The sequence below is a fragment of the Gopherus flavomarginatus genome, chromosome 12 (assembly GCF_025201925.1).
Source record: "Gopherus flavomarginatus isolate rGopFla2 chromosome 12, rGopFla2.mat.asm, whole genome shotgun sequence".
In the NCBI taxonomy this organism is placed as follows: Eukaryota; Metazoa; Chordata; order Testudines; family Testudinidae; genus Gopherus; species Gopherus flavomarginatus.
In genome coordinates this window covers 32,777,974-32,793,731 of record NC_066628.1, presented here as the reverse complement: position 1 = coordinate 32,793,731, position 15,758 = coordinate 32,777,974, and the positions used below count along the sequence as shown (strand labels likewise).

The 15,758-nt window shown below is 42.5% G+C and overlaps 1 protein-coding gene across 1 annotated transcript in view; it reads left to right on the top strand.

The window, feature by feature from the left end:
* The window catches only part of METRNL (meteorin like, glial cell differentiation regulator), a 30,099-nt gene continuing 14,341 nt past the window's right edge, over positions 1-15,758 (top strand). The window contains exons 1-2 of the mRNA XM_050919421.1: positions 1-366; positions 7,730-8,118. Of these exons, the coding sequence (XP_050775378.1) occupies positions 251-366; positions 7,730-8,118 (505 nt within the window). The 5' untranslated portion in view covers positions 1-250. The remainder of the gene's footprint in view (positions 367-7,729; positions 8,119-15,758) is intronic.

Here is a 15,758-nt window from a genome sequence, read left to right as displayed (position 1 = left end):
CTAGAGAGCTGGGGGAAGGAAACTTCAGAGCGGAGCCGAGCGGCTGAGCGAGGAGCAGCCCGCCGGGATGGGCACGGGGTAGCAGCTCTGCCGGCATCTGCGCTTCCTTTCCCAGTGGCAGGCTGCCCGTGCAATCCCCCCCTCTGGCCCCACCATGTAGGGAAGCCTCCTTGCACGCCGCGGATTCCTCCCCTCCACCCCTGCCATTGCATCGCGCAGTGTCAGAGCAGAGGGGCTGCTGCGAGGGACCATGCTGAGCGCTCCAGCGCCCGGGCTGCTGCCGCTGCTCCTGGGGCTGGGGCTGGGGCTGCTGTGCCGGGGGGGCGCCGGGCAGTACTCCAGCGACCTGTGCAACTGGAAGGGGAGGTAAGGACCGAGCCACCCCCTCCTGCCCCGCCAGCCGTGTGGGGAGAGGAGGAGGAGCCCGAGCGGGACATGTCCCGAGCCCCAGCGGGGCATGTCCTGAGCTCCGGGGGAAGGAGACAGTCAGCGCTGCCGTGTCCCCCCCCCGGATTTGGATTAAATTCTGAAAGCGCTTTCGTTCAGTTTCTCCGTTTGTTCCGGGGCAGCTCAGTGTCCAGCCCAGCCATGCAATGTGCGGCTCGTCTTTAACATTCCGGCATGGGAGGGAGGGAGAGGGGCTCTTTGCGGGATGTCTGCCCCGCTTTTTAAATCTGGTTGAAATCGTCAGAATTTGGCAGCCCCTAACTATAGCAGATTTAACCCCCCGGATGGATCTGTTCCATCTGTGGCAGGATTTCACCCTTTCACCGTCTCCCCCCTCCTTCCCCCCCCCGCGTGGCTGAAGGAGAGAAAAGAGACAACTTGATTTTGAACAGTGTCTTTCCTTTTAATGAGATCCCCCTCGGCTCCCCCTCCGAATAATTTTTCATTCCTACTGTGTCGATAGAATGCCTCTGCCTCTCTGCAGTTGTTTAAGAGCTACGAGGCCAAGGGTTACGTTTTCGGGCTTGATTCTCCTTTCCTTGCCTCAGTTTTGCCCCGTGTCACTTTATGATTTCAGTGGACCGATTCCTTATTTACACTATTTCTAGGGGGAGGGGTGTCCTCCTTTCGGATCCTCACCCCCACCCCCCGTCTCTCTGCCATTCAATATCTGTGTTTTGTCAGCAGTTTAATATTGAAACGAAAAGGCACGAAGGTCTTGATCAGATATGGTGAGGTGGAGCTATAAAATGGATTTACGTGTCCCCAGTCACTTTCCCAGTGCCTCTCTCCATAGTCTTGTGTGAAATTTTACGGAGTAGAGGCCCCGATCCTTCTTCCATTGACATCAATGAAAGTTTTGTCCCTGATGGAGGAGGAAGGAGTTGGCCCAGATATCTGTGTTTATGTGGAATTTGGATTTGGTTGTAACAAAAATCTTTCCCCTCTTTTGGTCTGTTTTTTGGAGGCGGGATAGAGAGAAGGGGGTTGATTAACATTCCAGGAGTAACTATCAGCATTACCAAAGACTTGCCAGGGGGAGATGTGGCCAGTAGAAATACCCTTCCCATGCCTGCTAAGGCTACCTCCCCCACAACACCTTCCACATCTGTGCAACCTGACACCGAAATAACCTGTTTTGTAACTCATGTCTGGTGACCTCCTACACTTGGCATTAACTTTGTCCTAATGTAATACACCTGCAAGTCCTTTTTGTGGTGAAAGTTGACTGTGTATGTATACTATCTTTGTCCTATTTATACCATACACACACAGAGAGAGGTAATTAAGGAATTGTCTGGCTCAGATATTTTGTTTTAATTGTTGGTGCTTACCTTGTTTATTTTTCATGTTTATTTCAAAGCACCTGGATAGTTTGTAATAGGATAAAGATTTTTAGGCCCAATTCTCCACCTACTTTGGTGGAAATCAGAAATATTTCTGCTAAAGTCAATAGAGTTACACTGGTGTAAGTGAGAGGAGAATCAGGCGCTTTGTGTGTTCCCATTAACACTTTACCTAGTTTCATTCAGATTTCACCCCCTATGGAACTCACTGCTTCACCACACTGATATATAAAGCTATTCGGCCAGATTCTGCTCTTAATTACACTGGTGGAGTAACTTCAATGCAGTAGCTCTGGATTACACCAAAATCATTTAAGGCAAATTGTAGACAATTGTTCTTTGGCTGCCATAACTATTCTAATCACCCTAGTTGTGAAACCTCTTGAACGCTCAAAGTGTTTGGCTCCTAAACTTTAATCCTCTGTAATAACTTTAATGTGTCTTCATGGTTTTCAACATCGTCTACTGTTTATAATCTAAAAAATCTCTCATTTATATTCACAGTCAAAAATGTTGCTAAATTAAGTACACATGTATATTTGGTTTTTGGTTTGGCTAAACCTGTTTTTAATGGGGTACCAACGTAATACAGTTAACGTAATAACTATATGTGTTTGTTTAATCTGAATTGATTAAAATAAGAGTTTAGTTTAACTTGAAATGGAAAGATGTTTTGGAATGGAGATTGTTCAAAGCAGAGAAATGTGGATTTATTACGCTATGTACTCTTGGTCCAGATTATTCTGTACAATCTGAAAGATGCATACAGTTGGCAACTATTTATGAACTTCTAGTGACTCGTGGCAATTGGTAAAATGTTGAACTATAAATACAGTTGGGGGTGTGTGTGTTTGCAATGTACAACTGACATGGGACAAAGCCTACAGTTCCTTGTCAATTTCAGTAGCAAATTCCTAGCAATCTGCTTTTCATACATAGCTCCATGGATCTATAGTTTGGAGGCAGAGCCTGTCATCTTTACTCCACCACCCTGAGCATTTCAGCTTTGCATAAACGAGGCCTAGAACATGGATGGCAATGTCATCTGTGTATACACACAAATCCAGTTTGGTTTTTTTAGGGCTCTTGCCCTCCTCCTCCTATCTGAGCTGGTGACCCTCCCACTGACAAGGCAGGGTTGGACATGACTCTGTCCTGAGCCACTCCGTTTTTTGACTGCCAGCCAAAGGGGATAGTTGAGAGAAATGTGAGTCATTCTTTGCTAAAGAGAGTTTGGAGCTGAATTGGTGACCTGGGCTTGGAATTTCCCATTGTCACCGGTCAACCCCATTTTTGCTTATTAAGGAAATGACACATCCTTGGTGATCCTTTCAGTTGCACAAGAGCAGAAGGGCTGACTTCTTAAAAATAGGTGGAACTGCCCATATTGAGCAGCTTATGTGTCACTACTATATCCAAAATGCAAATTAATTTGGAGCTCCGGATGAGACAAAGGCAATTGCATATAGATTCAAGCTGACCTCTTAGACCTTCTGAAAAGAGGTAGTGACCTTGTGACTGATACCCCTCAATTATCATCTAATTGTCACTTTATGGGTACTGTTTGTGTGTCATCCACGCTATCCATAAAAATGATTTTGCTTCTTAAGAATAAATAGATACGAAACTAACTTTTTTTTAGACAGGGCAATCAAATCCCATGCTTAAAGGCACAAGCTATTTGCTCCCTGGGGTCAGGAAGGAATTCTTTGTTTAAAGTATAGCATTTTGCAATCAATTAGTTGTCTTTATAGCTGTCTGTCTACATTAGCAATTTATAAGGTGCCTATCATCTTTGTGTCTAAGTGCCATTGGAGGTTCAGTCTTGTTCTTACAGACTAGTTATAGGATATTGCCAGATGCAGGTAAGCAGACCTGATGTGTCAAGGCATTTTTCCACTTGGTGAGATTACACACTTAATGTTTTGGACACCCATTTTCCATTAATGAAAATTGCCTGGTCCATATAACTTAGGCATCTTTGAAAATCTCAGCCATGATTTCTTTCAGTGTCTCAGATTTGCCAGGGAAAGTTTGTCATAATGTATGATTTAATTACTTACACCAGGGGTTGGCAACCTCTGGCATGCGGCTCGCCAAGGTAAGCTCCTGGTGGGCCAGGCCACTTTATTTACCTGCTGCGTCAGCAGGTTCGGCGGACTGCAGCTCCCACTGACAGTGGTTCACCGTCCCAGGCCAATGGGGGTGGCTGGAAGCAGCGTGGGTGAGGGATGTGCTGGATGCGGCTCTCCACAACCCCCATTGGCCTCGGAAGGTGAACTGTGGCCAGTGGGAGCCACAATTGGCTGAACCTGCCGATGTGACAGGTAAACAAACTGGCCCGGCCCGGCCCGCCAAGGTGCTTACCCTGGTGAGCCGTGTGCCAGAGATTGCTGACCTCTGACGTACACTACAGGTGTCTTTAGCAAGGTCTTGCACAGTCTTAAAGGGCCTAATGGAGAACCGCAAGCCCCTGAGGAAATTAGAAACCACACCATGATGTGGTCCAATCAGAATTCATAATTTTGTTTATTCTAAAGATGTCTCATTTTCTTTGAGTGAAAAGTGCTGCTTTGACTCCACTGAAACCTACCCAGTGTAGCCTTTAACTCCGACTGTGGGCTTGTCTACGCGAACATTTAGTTTTTGACAAGCTGGGGTGTAAATCTACCCCACACTAACCTGCTGTGCTTTAAGTGTCTGCATGAAGCCTGCAGCTGCGCACTAACAGTTCCCTAGCGTGCTTTGATCTACTCCCATTTCAAAGCGGGGTATTTCAAAGCACACTAGGGAACAATTAGTGTGCTGCAGCATGCTTCGCAGATGCAATGTATGGCAGGGTTATGTGAGGTCCATTTTTACATCTTGGCTTGCCACTAAATAAGTGTTTGTTTAGACAAACCCTAGGAGTAAAGACACCTCCGTCCAGTCCAGTTCTTCCATGCACTGGCTGTGTGACCTTGGGCAAGTAACATTGCCTCTCTGGGCATCTGTTTACCCATCTGTAAAATGGGGATAATGTTGCTTTCTCCCATTTTAAAAAGTGCTTTGAGAGCTACAGGGGCTCCTGTAGAGCTAAGTGCTCCTATTACAGCCATCTTTCCCACAGCTATGGTGGACACATTCTCTTATAAACATCGCCTGTTGCATTGTCATATATAATTGGTTTCACAAATGGCAGTAATGGATCTTTCAAGACATGCAGTTATATGGCCCTTTGAGACTTCAGGAAGGCTAAACATCAGGCAGACAAGTGCAGTGGCTCAACATATGTCTCTTGGGATCTGTAGGAGGAAGTATTGTTTATTAGGACCTACTCCTAGAAAACAAACAGTACAAGTGGAGGGGGGGAATGCCTTATTCATCAACACAACCATAAAACAACTGACCTCTTGCTGTGTCATATATTTAAAAAATAAAAACCTCAAGTTAACTTAAAAATAGCTTTTATGGCCTCTGCATTATGTTCCTGTGGGACAGTTTATTACTTGGTACTGAGAAGTAAAAATGAAATTGAACAAACTTTCAGTATGGTGATTGATGGCAGTATTATAAAAGTTCCATTTCATTTGGACTAGGTCTTTAATATTCTGCAGATTTACCTCAAGTTTTGAAATCTGCTCAATTTCTGAGTCCTCCATTATAATAGAGCTTGATGTACACAGCAGGTACCTGTACATAAGAACGGCCATACTGGGTCAGACCAGTGGTCCATCTAGCCCAGCATCCTGTCTTCCAACAGTGGCCAATGCTAGGTGCTTTAGGGCAGACAGTCTCACTCACTGTATCTGTCTAACAGCATCACTTTGTTGCATGTGGGATATAATTGGCTACATGTAAGAATTTTGGAACCCATTTTCTTTCATTTGAACAATAGCATGAATGTGTATATATATTTTTGCCATGCAAAAATTCACAGTCTCAATATTGGGATCACCTACAGCAGCAGCAGCAGTTTTCTTGTGTTTGAGCTCCCTTTTCTGCCCCCTCACCTTTCCCCATATGTTTTAACAATATCCTTCTAGGGTGAAATTCACTCCGGTGCAGAGGACCAGCACAAGTCCTATGCATCACCTAAGTCTTAGTTTCTGGGTTTATTTGATATCTCTGTGATGCATAAGCCTTCTGCCCAAAAGACCAACTTCTTCCTTTCTGGTTTTGGCTGAGTGTCATCGCACAAAACCAGTATTGAAAAATTGATTTTTGTGGACAAGATGTAAATAGGCAGTCAATATGAGATATCCCATTGAAACTTCTGTTCCTTGATTATGTCAAGTACTACCGTGTGTCTGAGGGCAAGAGAATAAAGGTCAGGAACTGGTCACTCTCCCCCATCCTTTGTGCTCTTGATGTGGCTTTCAAGATTATTCAAAAGCACATGTTTGCAGACAGTATTATTAAAACTGAGTTTTTCTGAGCTTCCTTGTGTAACCTCTATCAAGTGGGTTACATTGACACTAACAATAATGAGTCACATCAACAGTAAATGCAAACCATATGTTGGTTTGTTTTTTTCCTTTTTTATACATGGCTTCTCGTAACTTGTCTAAATGCTGACTGAGTTTAAATCCAGCATCGTTTGTTCTGTACCTAAATATACCGAAGAAGTGGGGAAGAGGGAGATGTGTGTTGGAGATGTGTTGAGAGACCAGAATTTCATGTCCATGATTATGCCATGTTAAAATGAGTTCTGTGTCTGACTCTGCCACAGACTTCTTGTGTGACTTTGGACAAGTCTCTGTGCCTCAGTTTACGCATCTATAAAATGGAGATGTTGTGAGGCTTAATTATTTAATATTTCTAAAATACTTGAGATTCTCTCGTGGAATGTGCTTCAGAAATTGACTTTTTTTAAGGCTTCCAAGGAGGAAACTCTACAGGGAAGCTGAAGCTCTTAAACTTTATTTTTCAATACCAGATCTCCACTATAATGTTTCATGATCTTGCTTATTCAGAATCGTTCACTGTATTTTTCTGCCTACACAGTACTGCCTTAGAATAAACATTGTTAAACACTGGTGTTGGTTTTTGTTCTTAAATCTCACTGCCAAACTTTTAATTATTTCTGTTAGAGGAGAACCTTGGGGCCCCAGCTGAGATCAGGGGTCCACTGTGATTATAGGCTGCTTAGCACAGAGGGAGAGGCAGTTTCTGAGCACAGGAGGGGAAACATAGGCACAGAGTTGAAGTGACTTGCCCATATCTGTATGGCATGTTAGTGACAGGGCTGGGACTAGAACCCACATTTTCTGATTACCCATCCAGAGCTTTTTCCACTAGACCACACACTTCCTTAGCAACCATTTTGAATGCTGAAAAATTTGGAAATGTACTGCATATTGTGGGCCATATCTTACAAACCGTTAGTTCTCACATGTGTACAGGTTTTCAGGATTGTGTACTATATCCAGTAATACCAGGTGACTATACATCAGTAACATAGGGTAGATATCTTTTACAGCTGTCCTTAGTTTAGGCCTCATTCAGGCAGTTGAAGTTCCTCAGATCAGACAGTTTAAGCTTTGCCTACTCCCAGGCAAGTGAGATACTAGTCTGCTATTTACCTTTCACTGGAAATTAACTCTAGGTTCTCCTTTTTGTGCCACCGTTTGTCTACCCTCTTTCCGATGTCACTAGATTCTGCTGCAGTTCTTGTTGTGGGGTGTTTTGCATAGGCAATGGAAAAAGTTAAGGTTTAATTCTGAATTCATTTTGAATTGTGATTTAACTTCTTATGGATTTGTCTGGAGCTGTTTTAAAGCCCATCCCAAAATATCAACACATTTCACGGTCTTGATCTTGCAAGACGATCTCTGTCAACCATGACAATGGATAGTGCTATAAAGAGTTTTGCTGACTTACCTGTTTACCTGAGGTTATGACCAATGTTTATTGTTCTCCTACTCATCTAATTTCCCTATTCTCTCTATCCCTAGTGGCTTAACTCATGAGTCTCACAAGAAGGATGTTGAACAGGTCTACCTCCGCTGTTCTGAAGGATCAGTAAAATGGATGTATCCCACAGGAGCGCTCATAGTCAATCTGCGACCCAATACATTATCTGCCTCTTACAAACACTTGACTGTTTGCATAAAGCCTTTCAAGGACTCCTCAGGAGCAAATATTTATTTGGAAAAAACTGGAGAACTGAAACTATTGGTCCGAGATGGAGATCGCAGCCCCAATAAAGTGTATTGCTTTGGTTATGATCAAGGGGGCTTGTTTATTGAGGCTACCCCTCAGCAGGACATTAGCCGGAAAATTACAGGATTCCAATATGAATTGATAAACAAGGGGACGGCATCTGATTTGCACACAGTTTCTGGTGAGTTTTGAGCAGTTGGCTGCATTTTCATATACTGTGTTAGTTATATAACAGATGATAAAGTTAATAAGTGGGAACACATCAAGGTCTGAATTTCGTCCACTTTTAGGGCATGCTAATAAATTCTTCTTTATGTAGAAGAATAGTTTTGTGTGAAAGCTAGTAACATGGATTGAATTCCAAAGAACTGACCCAGAACAGCACGGAGTGACTGATTCTCCCCTCACATACCGTCTACACTATGGGCGCTGCAGTGGGACAGCTGTGGTGTTGCCACTGTAGCTGTAGTGTAGATGCTTCCTACAGTGACAGAAGTGGTTTTTCCATCCCTGTAGTTACCCATCTATCTGACTGGCTGGGTCGATGGAAGAATTCTGACCCAACTGCCTCTAAACTGGGGTGGGGAGTTAAGTCAGTTTAACATAATGTTTGGGGTGTGTGAATTTTTCACACCCTGAGTGACATAACAAGGTTAATCTAAATTTTAAATGTAGCCCATGTTATAGTCGTAAACAAAGTCAATGAAGTTACACCCATTTAAAGCCAGCCTGAGTCAGAATCAGGCTCCAGGGTTCTTGCTTAACACTATTTCCCAGCTTTTATTGTTTTAAAAGACCCCAGTGCTGCATGTTTTGAATAGTAAACATTTTAATTAGGAGAAATGCCTCGTTTTTGTTTTATTTTCTTTTCTCTCTGCAGATACTCCTACTCTGCTGACCTAATTATGCTTTACAGAGACAGAAAGTGGGTGAGGTAATATCTTTTATTGGACCAACTTCTGTTGGTGAAAGAGACAAGTTTTCAAGCTTACACAGAACACTGGAAGCTTATCTTGTTCACCAACAGAAGTTAGTCTACTAAATAAAAGATATTACCTCACCCATCTTGTTTCTCTAATATCCTAGGTTCAACTGGGCTACAACAACACTACAAACAACTAATTACTTTTTTTTTTTTTTTTTAATAAGGGGAGTGGTACTCCTTCCTCAGTTGGAGCTGTACCTATTGTCTTTGTATTTGCAGGGAGTTAATCACAGTGAGTTGGTGGGGCACTTTAACACCTTTTATAATGCTGTTACAGGACAGGACTAGAAGTCAGTCCTGTATTTGTTGTCCACCGAGACCACTCATTGCAGCTCCCTGTCCTTCTAAAATCTATGAGATGAGATTTGCAGTGTACCCTGGAGGACACCAGATATAGGTTATTTTGTACCAAATGAGGGAGTAAGTTCCAAAGTTAAGACCTCCATGGGGAATAGCCTGCTGGTAGCTCCCTCTCTTTTAAACTGATCTCTACTATGGCAGTATCATAGGAGAAGAGTGGTGTCTCTGAAGTAGTTAGGTCTCAAGTCACTTAGGGCTTTACGAGTTAAAACTCTCATCTTTAACTTACTCAACCCTGATAGCAATAGGCAGTCGGTACAGATTCCGAGGCACTGGTGTCATGTGCCCCTAGTGAAGGACACTACTTAACAAGTGGTGGCATAGCTGATGATCTTCCATTTTCTTATGCTACATATTTCTTAGATTGCATTTATAATTTATTTCTGCAGTGATTTTATGCCAAATAGGAAAAAACCCTCTAAGAAAAGACTCCTGCTTTCCTTTTGTGTGTAAATTCTTTCTATACTGTCAGGTAATTCTAGTATTTGTATGTCAGTTCACATATTGCATCTCTGAATACAGCTTTTAGTTTATGACTATTCATGATGTAGTGAATTGTTAGCTTAGTGATATAGTAAGCTTATAGCTCATGCAACACCCATAATAACTGATAGGTGGCGCATTTGCCATTAAAACCAAAAAAGTTAATGCAATTTTATTAATGATGCTTTTATTTCATTATGCTACTTGTGCAATTTTATAGCTGGATGTCTAGGATTCATTGTGTCTACAGAGAATTATCTAGTGAGTCTTGATTGCTAAAAGTGGTACAAATGAAGTCACTTAAATCTACACAGAGGAGTTGTTTCCATTAAGATCACTTCTGTACTTCTGGTATACTGAAAACAGCGTATGTTAACTGCATAGTAAAATCCCCCTGTGGAAAACATTAACTCTAAATACTCTTTAAATCTGGTGTTGGAAAATTCTCAGGTTCAGTGGTTTTCAGTCTTTATTGGGGGTGTGGGAAATATAATCAAAGTTGTAGCAAATCACTCCATGCATTTTATGCTTTTTTTAAGCTAATTTTTCATGTATGCAGAGTTAGAACATGAACAATAATTGCTCTGATCCTGCCATTTACAATTCACTATCAGATTGCTGAATCTGTGTGAAGTCAGGCTTCCTGTGTGCGTAGCAGTTCACCCACATATTGTAAACTGAAGAATCAGGACCAAATATACGAAATGTATAAACGTCTACATTTTTGGAGAATTAGCTATGTTAGTGCTATTAGTTCTTAATAAAAACATTTTGTTTGTTAAAATCTTGGAGATATTTAGGAATTCGGAGTTGATCTCATCTTGAGCTTTCCAGAAGCCAAACCGGTGACTGTATGTGATCATATTCTTTTCCTTTGATAAGGATATTAACAGTCACTTTTTCTAAGACTACTGCGTCTTTAATTTTGATAGCCACTGGCTGAATTCCAGTGCTGTTTTCCAGAACAATCTGATACGTATGTGTTTTAGGCCATGTCTACACTTAGGGCTGGTCTACACTATTGGGGAAAATCGATCTTAGATACGCAACTTCAGCTATGTGAATAATGTAGCTGAAGTCAAAGTATCTAAGATTGAATTACTCACCATCCTCACAGCGCGGGATCGATGTCCGCGGCTCCCCCTGTCGATTCTGCAACTCCGTTCGGGCTGGTGGAATTACGGAATTGATATAAACGTGTTCGGGGATCGATATATCGCGTCTAGATGAGACGCGATATATTGATCCCCGAGCAATCGATTGCTACCCGCCGATACGGCGGGTAGTGAAGACGTACCCTTACAAGCTTACAGTGGCACAGCTATACGATGGCTTGTGTAGCTGTGTTATGCCGATGGGAGAGAGCTCTTCCATTGACATAATAAAACCAGGTCACCAAGCGGCAATAGCTTCTCCTGACGACATAGCACTGTGCACACGAGCGCTTATGCTGGTAAAACTAATGTCGCTCGAGGAGGGGGGGATGTTTTTCACACCCCGAGTGACAAAAGTTTTGCCGACAGAAGTGCTAGTGTAGACATGGCCTATGTGTGTGCATGTATTAGATGGACCAATAAGTGTCTGCTTGATTTGGAAGAACTTTTTTCCCTTGGTGCTAATCCCATGACAAAATCTTCAGATCAAACTCAAGAGATCTTCAAGTTATATTTTAAATTATTGTTGTCTGATTTTGGAACCCCTAGCCCCTGGAGGCATTCTGCTCATATGTGTTCATCCTCTATGGCTCCTGCCAACAGTCAAATAAACCTGATTTAAATTCTGTGAATACCTATATGTCTGGTGGAGTTGCCAAATAAGTAGCTGCCTACACCTGTAATGGATCAATATGTCTTGAATATCTTGACAGATTCTGGACTGGCCATTCTTCTGTAGCTGATTCTGTTTTTCTATAAAATCATTGATTGAATGCTTGCTAACTGGACTGCAAACTTATCTCCAGTCAAACGGAAACCTAAGAAGCAATCAGTTGATTTCTCAACTACCGTTTCTTCAGCTGAGAAAAAAGGCCCAACCAGAGCATTTACCTTACATAAATTGAGAGCCTGATCTGAGGGACTGTTTCTAGCTGAAGGGACTGTTTGTTACTTTGGCACATGCTTGGATTCTGATTGCGCGACTTTTGCATATAGAAAAGTGAATCTGATCTTCTGCTAGTTGCAGTCTGGCAGAGTTCAACGTAGTTGGAAAGTATCTACTTGAAAAGATGCCTGTGACTAGAGGTACTGTATCAGATCAAGGCTGAGATGCACTGGCAAAACAGTACTGGGAAGCTTTCCCTTTTCCTGGACCCAGCCAGTGCACTTTCAGGTGCTTTAAACTAAGCAGTGTATTTTAAAAGATTAAGAACGATAACAAAATAAAACAAAAAAAGACTTAACTGCACCTGGGTAGTCATTTATCCTGCACTTTCCATTCCTCAAGCCAGAATATTTAATGAAATCAGGTGGTCTAAAATTTCTGTGCACTGTTTCCTACATAGTGTTGTGGTTTTCTGGTGATATTATTGTACTCTGCCCCTGAATTTATTCTCTCTTCCGAACCTGGCATCCCAGCACTGATTAAAGAGCACAATTCATCTGTTTAATACTTTAGTGACCTATTGTGCCCCCAGAATCCTCACATTGCAGGATGCATCAATAAATCAGCAGTACTTGGCAGGGTGCCAGTGATTTAATTAGAAGATCCAGAGTTTTATTAGTTTACCATCATTCTTTCTCATTTAATTGGAATGTAGCAAATAATGCAGTGAAAAATCTAGATTCTGAACAGGCTTCTTAATGTGCTTAGAGCAGTCAAAAAACATTGTGCTTTAAGATTTCCTAAATCTGAGTTCAACCCTTTCCTTGTCTGTAAATCTGCTTCTTTCATATTTTCTAAGGCTGCTCGGGAGAGCTGTAGAGTCTCCATGTTGTACGGAGACATGTTGTAATCCAGATTACATTAATTCAATACTGGATGATTTATAGCATGGCCTTTATTGTTTTAGTGATTTTTATCATGTGACCACTTGTAAAAATACCATAGAGCTTTTAACTAATGGAAAAAAGTGGCACACAAGAGGCTAAATGCATCCATGGTGTAAATCCACCTGACTTGAATGCATTTATGCCGGGGATGAATTTGAGCCCACATTTCTAGTGAGGAAAACAGGTTTTTCAAGACTGGCCACCCCAAGCTTCTAATTTAGAATTGACTCAAAGTGTGGACTATCTTATTAAACAATGCATCCCACGGTCGTCTGTAATATGTGGATGCAGTCTACATAAACTAGAGGCCCCATGGTGCTATGCTCCAGTTTGCGTTGAGAGGCCATAGTTTAGGTCAGGCCAGACGGATCATTACACACTGGGACCTGCAGGCTCTGCAGGTTGTACCTAATATTAAAGAGGAGGCTAGCTACAACAAGTGGCTCCATCTGATGCAAATTAGCTATGCCCAAGAAAGGTTATGTGGGCCCTTACGTAGTTTGTTAAAGTTTGGCGACCTTGTTCCATACATTCTCCTCTAGATACATGGAGTAGTAGCTGAGCGTATTGCTGATTCTCCTAGTCTAAAGGGGCAAATGTATTATGCATTTTTACTCACTAGCAGTTGGCAGTGAAGCAGCATTGCTGCCTTGAGCCCCTAGATACGCAATTTTCATCCATTTTACACTGGGATCATTGAGTCTGATGCAAAGCTCAGTGAAGTCAATGGGAGTCCTTCCATTAACTTTAATGGACTTTGGATGAGGTCCTATGTTCTTAGAAGGTTGTTTGCTCAACTGCTGAATTGATGCACTGTGACGTTCTGGCCAGTGGCCTTTGAGAAGCAGGAGAAATCTCATTTGCTTGGGTTGTTCGATGAGATTCTTTTAATATTTACACTTACCCCGATAGCCACAGGCGCCGACTTCCTCCGCCCCAGAGCCCCATTCCCACTCCTCCCCTTACCCCAAAGTCCCACCCCTGCTCCGTCCTCTCCCTGCAGTGCCTCCCTCCCACTGCCGAAAAGCTGATCAGTTGGGCTCACTGAGCAGCTAATCGCGGGTGGCTGGTGGGTGTTGAACATCCTTTTTTTTTTTTTTCCCCGTGGGTGCTCCAGCATTGATAGCCCTACAATAGATGCCTTGACTACATTAGAAAGGATTTTCCAGTGTAGCTATACTGACAAAGCTTCCTAATGGAGACGCAGCCTATACCAGCAAAAAGATTTTTGTGACTGTTAAAACTACTTCTACATTAGGGCTTTTGCTGGCACAGCAGTGTCAGTTAGGCCATAGGACTTTTTTTCCCCCCTCCACGCTCCTAACTGACATTGCTATTGCTGGCCAACGTTTAAGTGTAGTAAAACTAAATTTTCTACCATAACAACATAATACATTCAGTTTGCAAAAGCACAGAGGTCTATTTAGGACATTTTACTTCTCAGGACTCCGATTTTTAGTAAATAATCCAAAGTAAGAAATTACAGTGATAAACTTATCTTGGATATTTTGGAGGGTGGGGGGAATTGAGGTATTTTTAGCCGAAAAATAGTTGCTATTACAGCTGTCGAGTAAGGACCAGGTTTGGATCACTTATGCATGTTGAGAAGCACCTCACTTATATTGGTATCTAGCCCAATGTTAGTTGTATAGTCAAACTTGAATAAGGAAGTGTTTACCACTTCACATAACGCAAGCACCAAGGAAGGTTACTCAATAAAATTAGTGGGGAGCAGGTTTAAAACAAACAAGAGGAAGTACTGCTTCACTCAACACACACAGTCAACCTGTGAAACTCGTTGCCATGGGATGTTGTGTTGGCCAGAAGTATAACTGAGTTGAAAAAAGAATTAGTTAACTTCATGGAGGATAGCTCCATCAATGGCTATTAGCCAAAATAGACAGGGACGCAACTCCATGCTCTGGGTTTCCTACGTCTCTGGCTGCCAGATGCCGGGACTGGAAAACGGGATGGGACACTTGATAATTGCCCTGTTCTGTTCATTCTTTCTGAAGCATCTGGCATTGGCCACTGTTGGAAGACAGGATACTTGGCTGGATGGATGATTGGTTTGACCCAGTATGATCACTGCCTGTTTGTATGTTATGTTCTTGTAACTTGATTGTTGGAGTTCACTGAAAATATTCATGTGACTGAGAGTTCTGTGCTAGCAAAGTCAAACTTTAACAGAAACGTTCTTTATCTTGATGACAGCTGTCCATTATAATGCAGGTTCTGCTACCCATTTTATGAGTTCCGTTTATTAATGCCTGGTAGCTAGCTGAGAATGTTTATAGATAACTGAGTGCAACATTCAAATGTTTTTTAAAAAAATTTGGATAAATCCAGTTTTCTCATTGAAAACAATATCCAGCTATTTCCTGTAAGCTGTTAATTTACTGGCTTGAGCTGGTAGAAAGTGTTGGTACCGTGCAAATATTTAGAAGCTTTCTTAACTCCGAGTCAGCTATTTCCTGTGCCTGCCTTGAGCACTATAAGGGGGACAACAAGACACTAGAAGTGGGTCACCCTTCCACCCCAACATTATGAAAATGCTATAGCCTTCAGTTACTGCAGCGCCCTAGGGCACATTGTCACTGGCTGCAGCAGTGCTTTAACGTGGCTTGTGTAGCTCTCTCCCAGCACTCTAAAATACCCACCTCCGTGAGGTGTGTAGCTCCCAGTGTGGGGAGCGAAGCTCCCAGAACTGGTGCGCTGTTTATACTGGCTGAAACTTGCAGCGCTCAGGGGGGCGTTTTTTCACACTCCTGAGTGAGAAAGTTGCAGCGCTGTAAAGTGCCAGTGTAGACAAGCCCCGACCCTCATCTATATTTGGGAGCAATCGTGCCTCCTGCCTCTTGGACTAGTGGTGTTGCTGATTCTCGTTGCCTAAAAGGGCAGGTACATTTTGCATTGTTCACTGCCTAGCAGTTGGCGGTGAAGCAACATTGCTCTGTTGGGCTTTAATCGTGAAAACTCTTCAAATCATTCAAATGTCAAAGCATT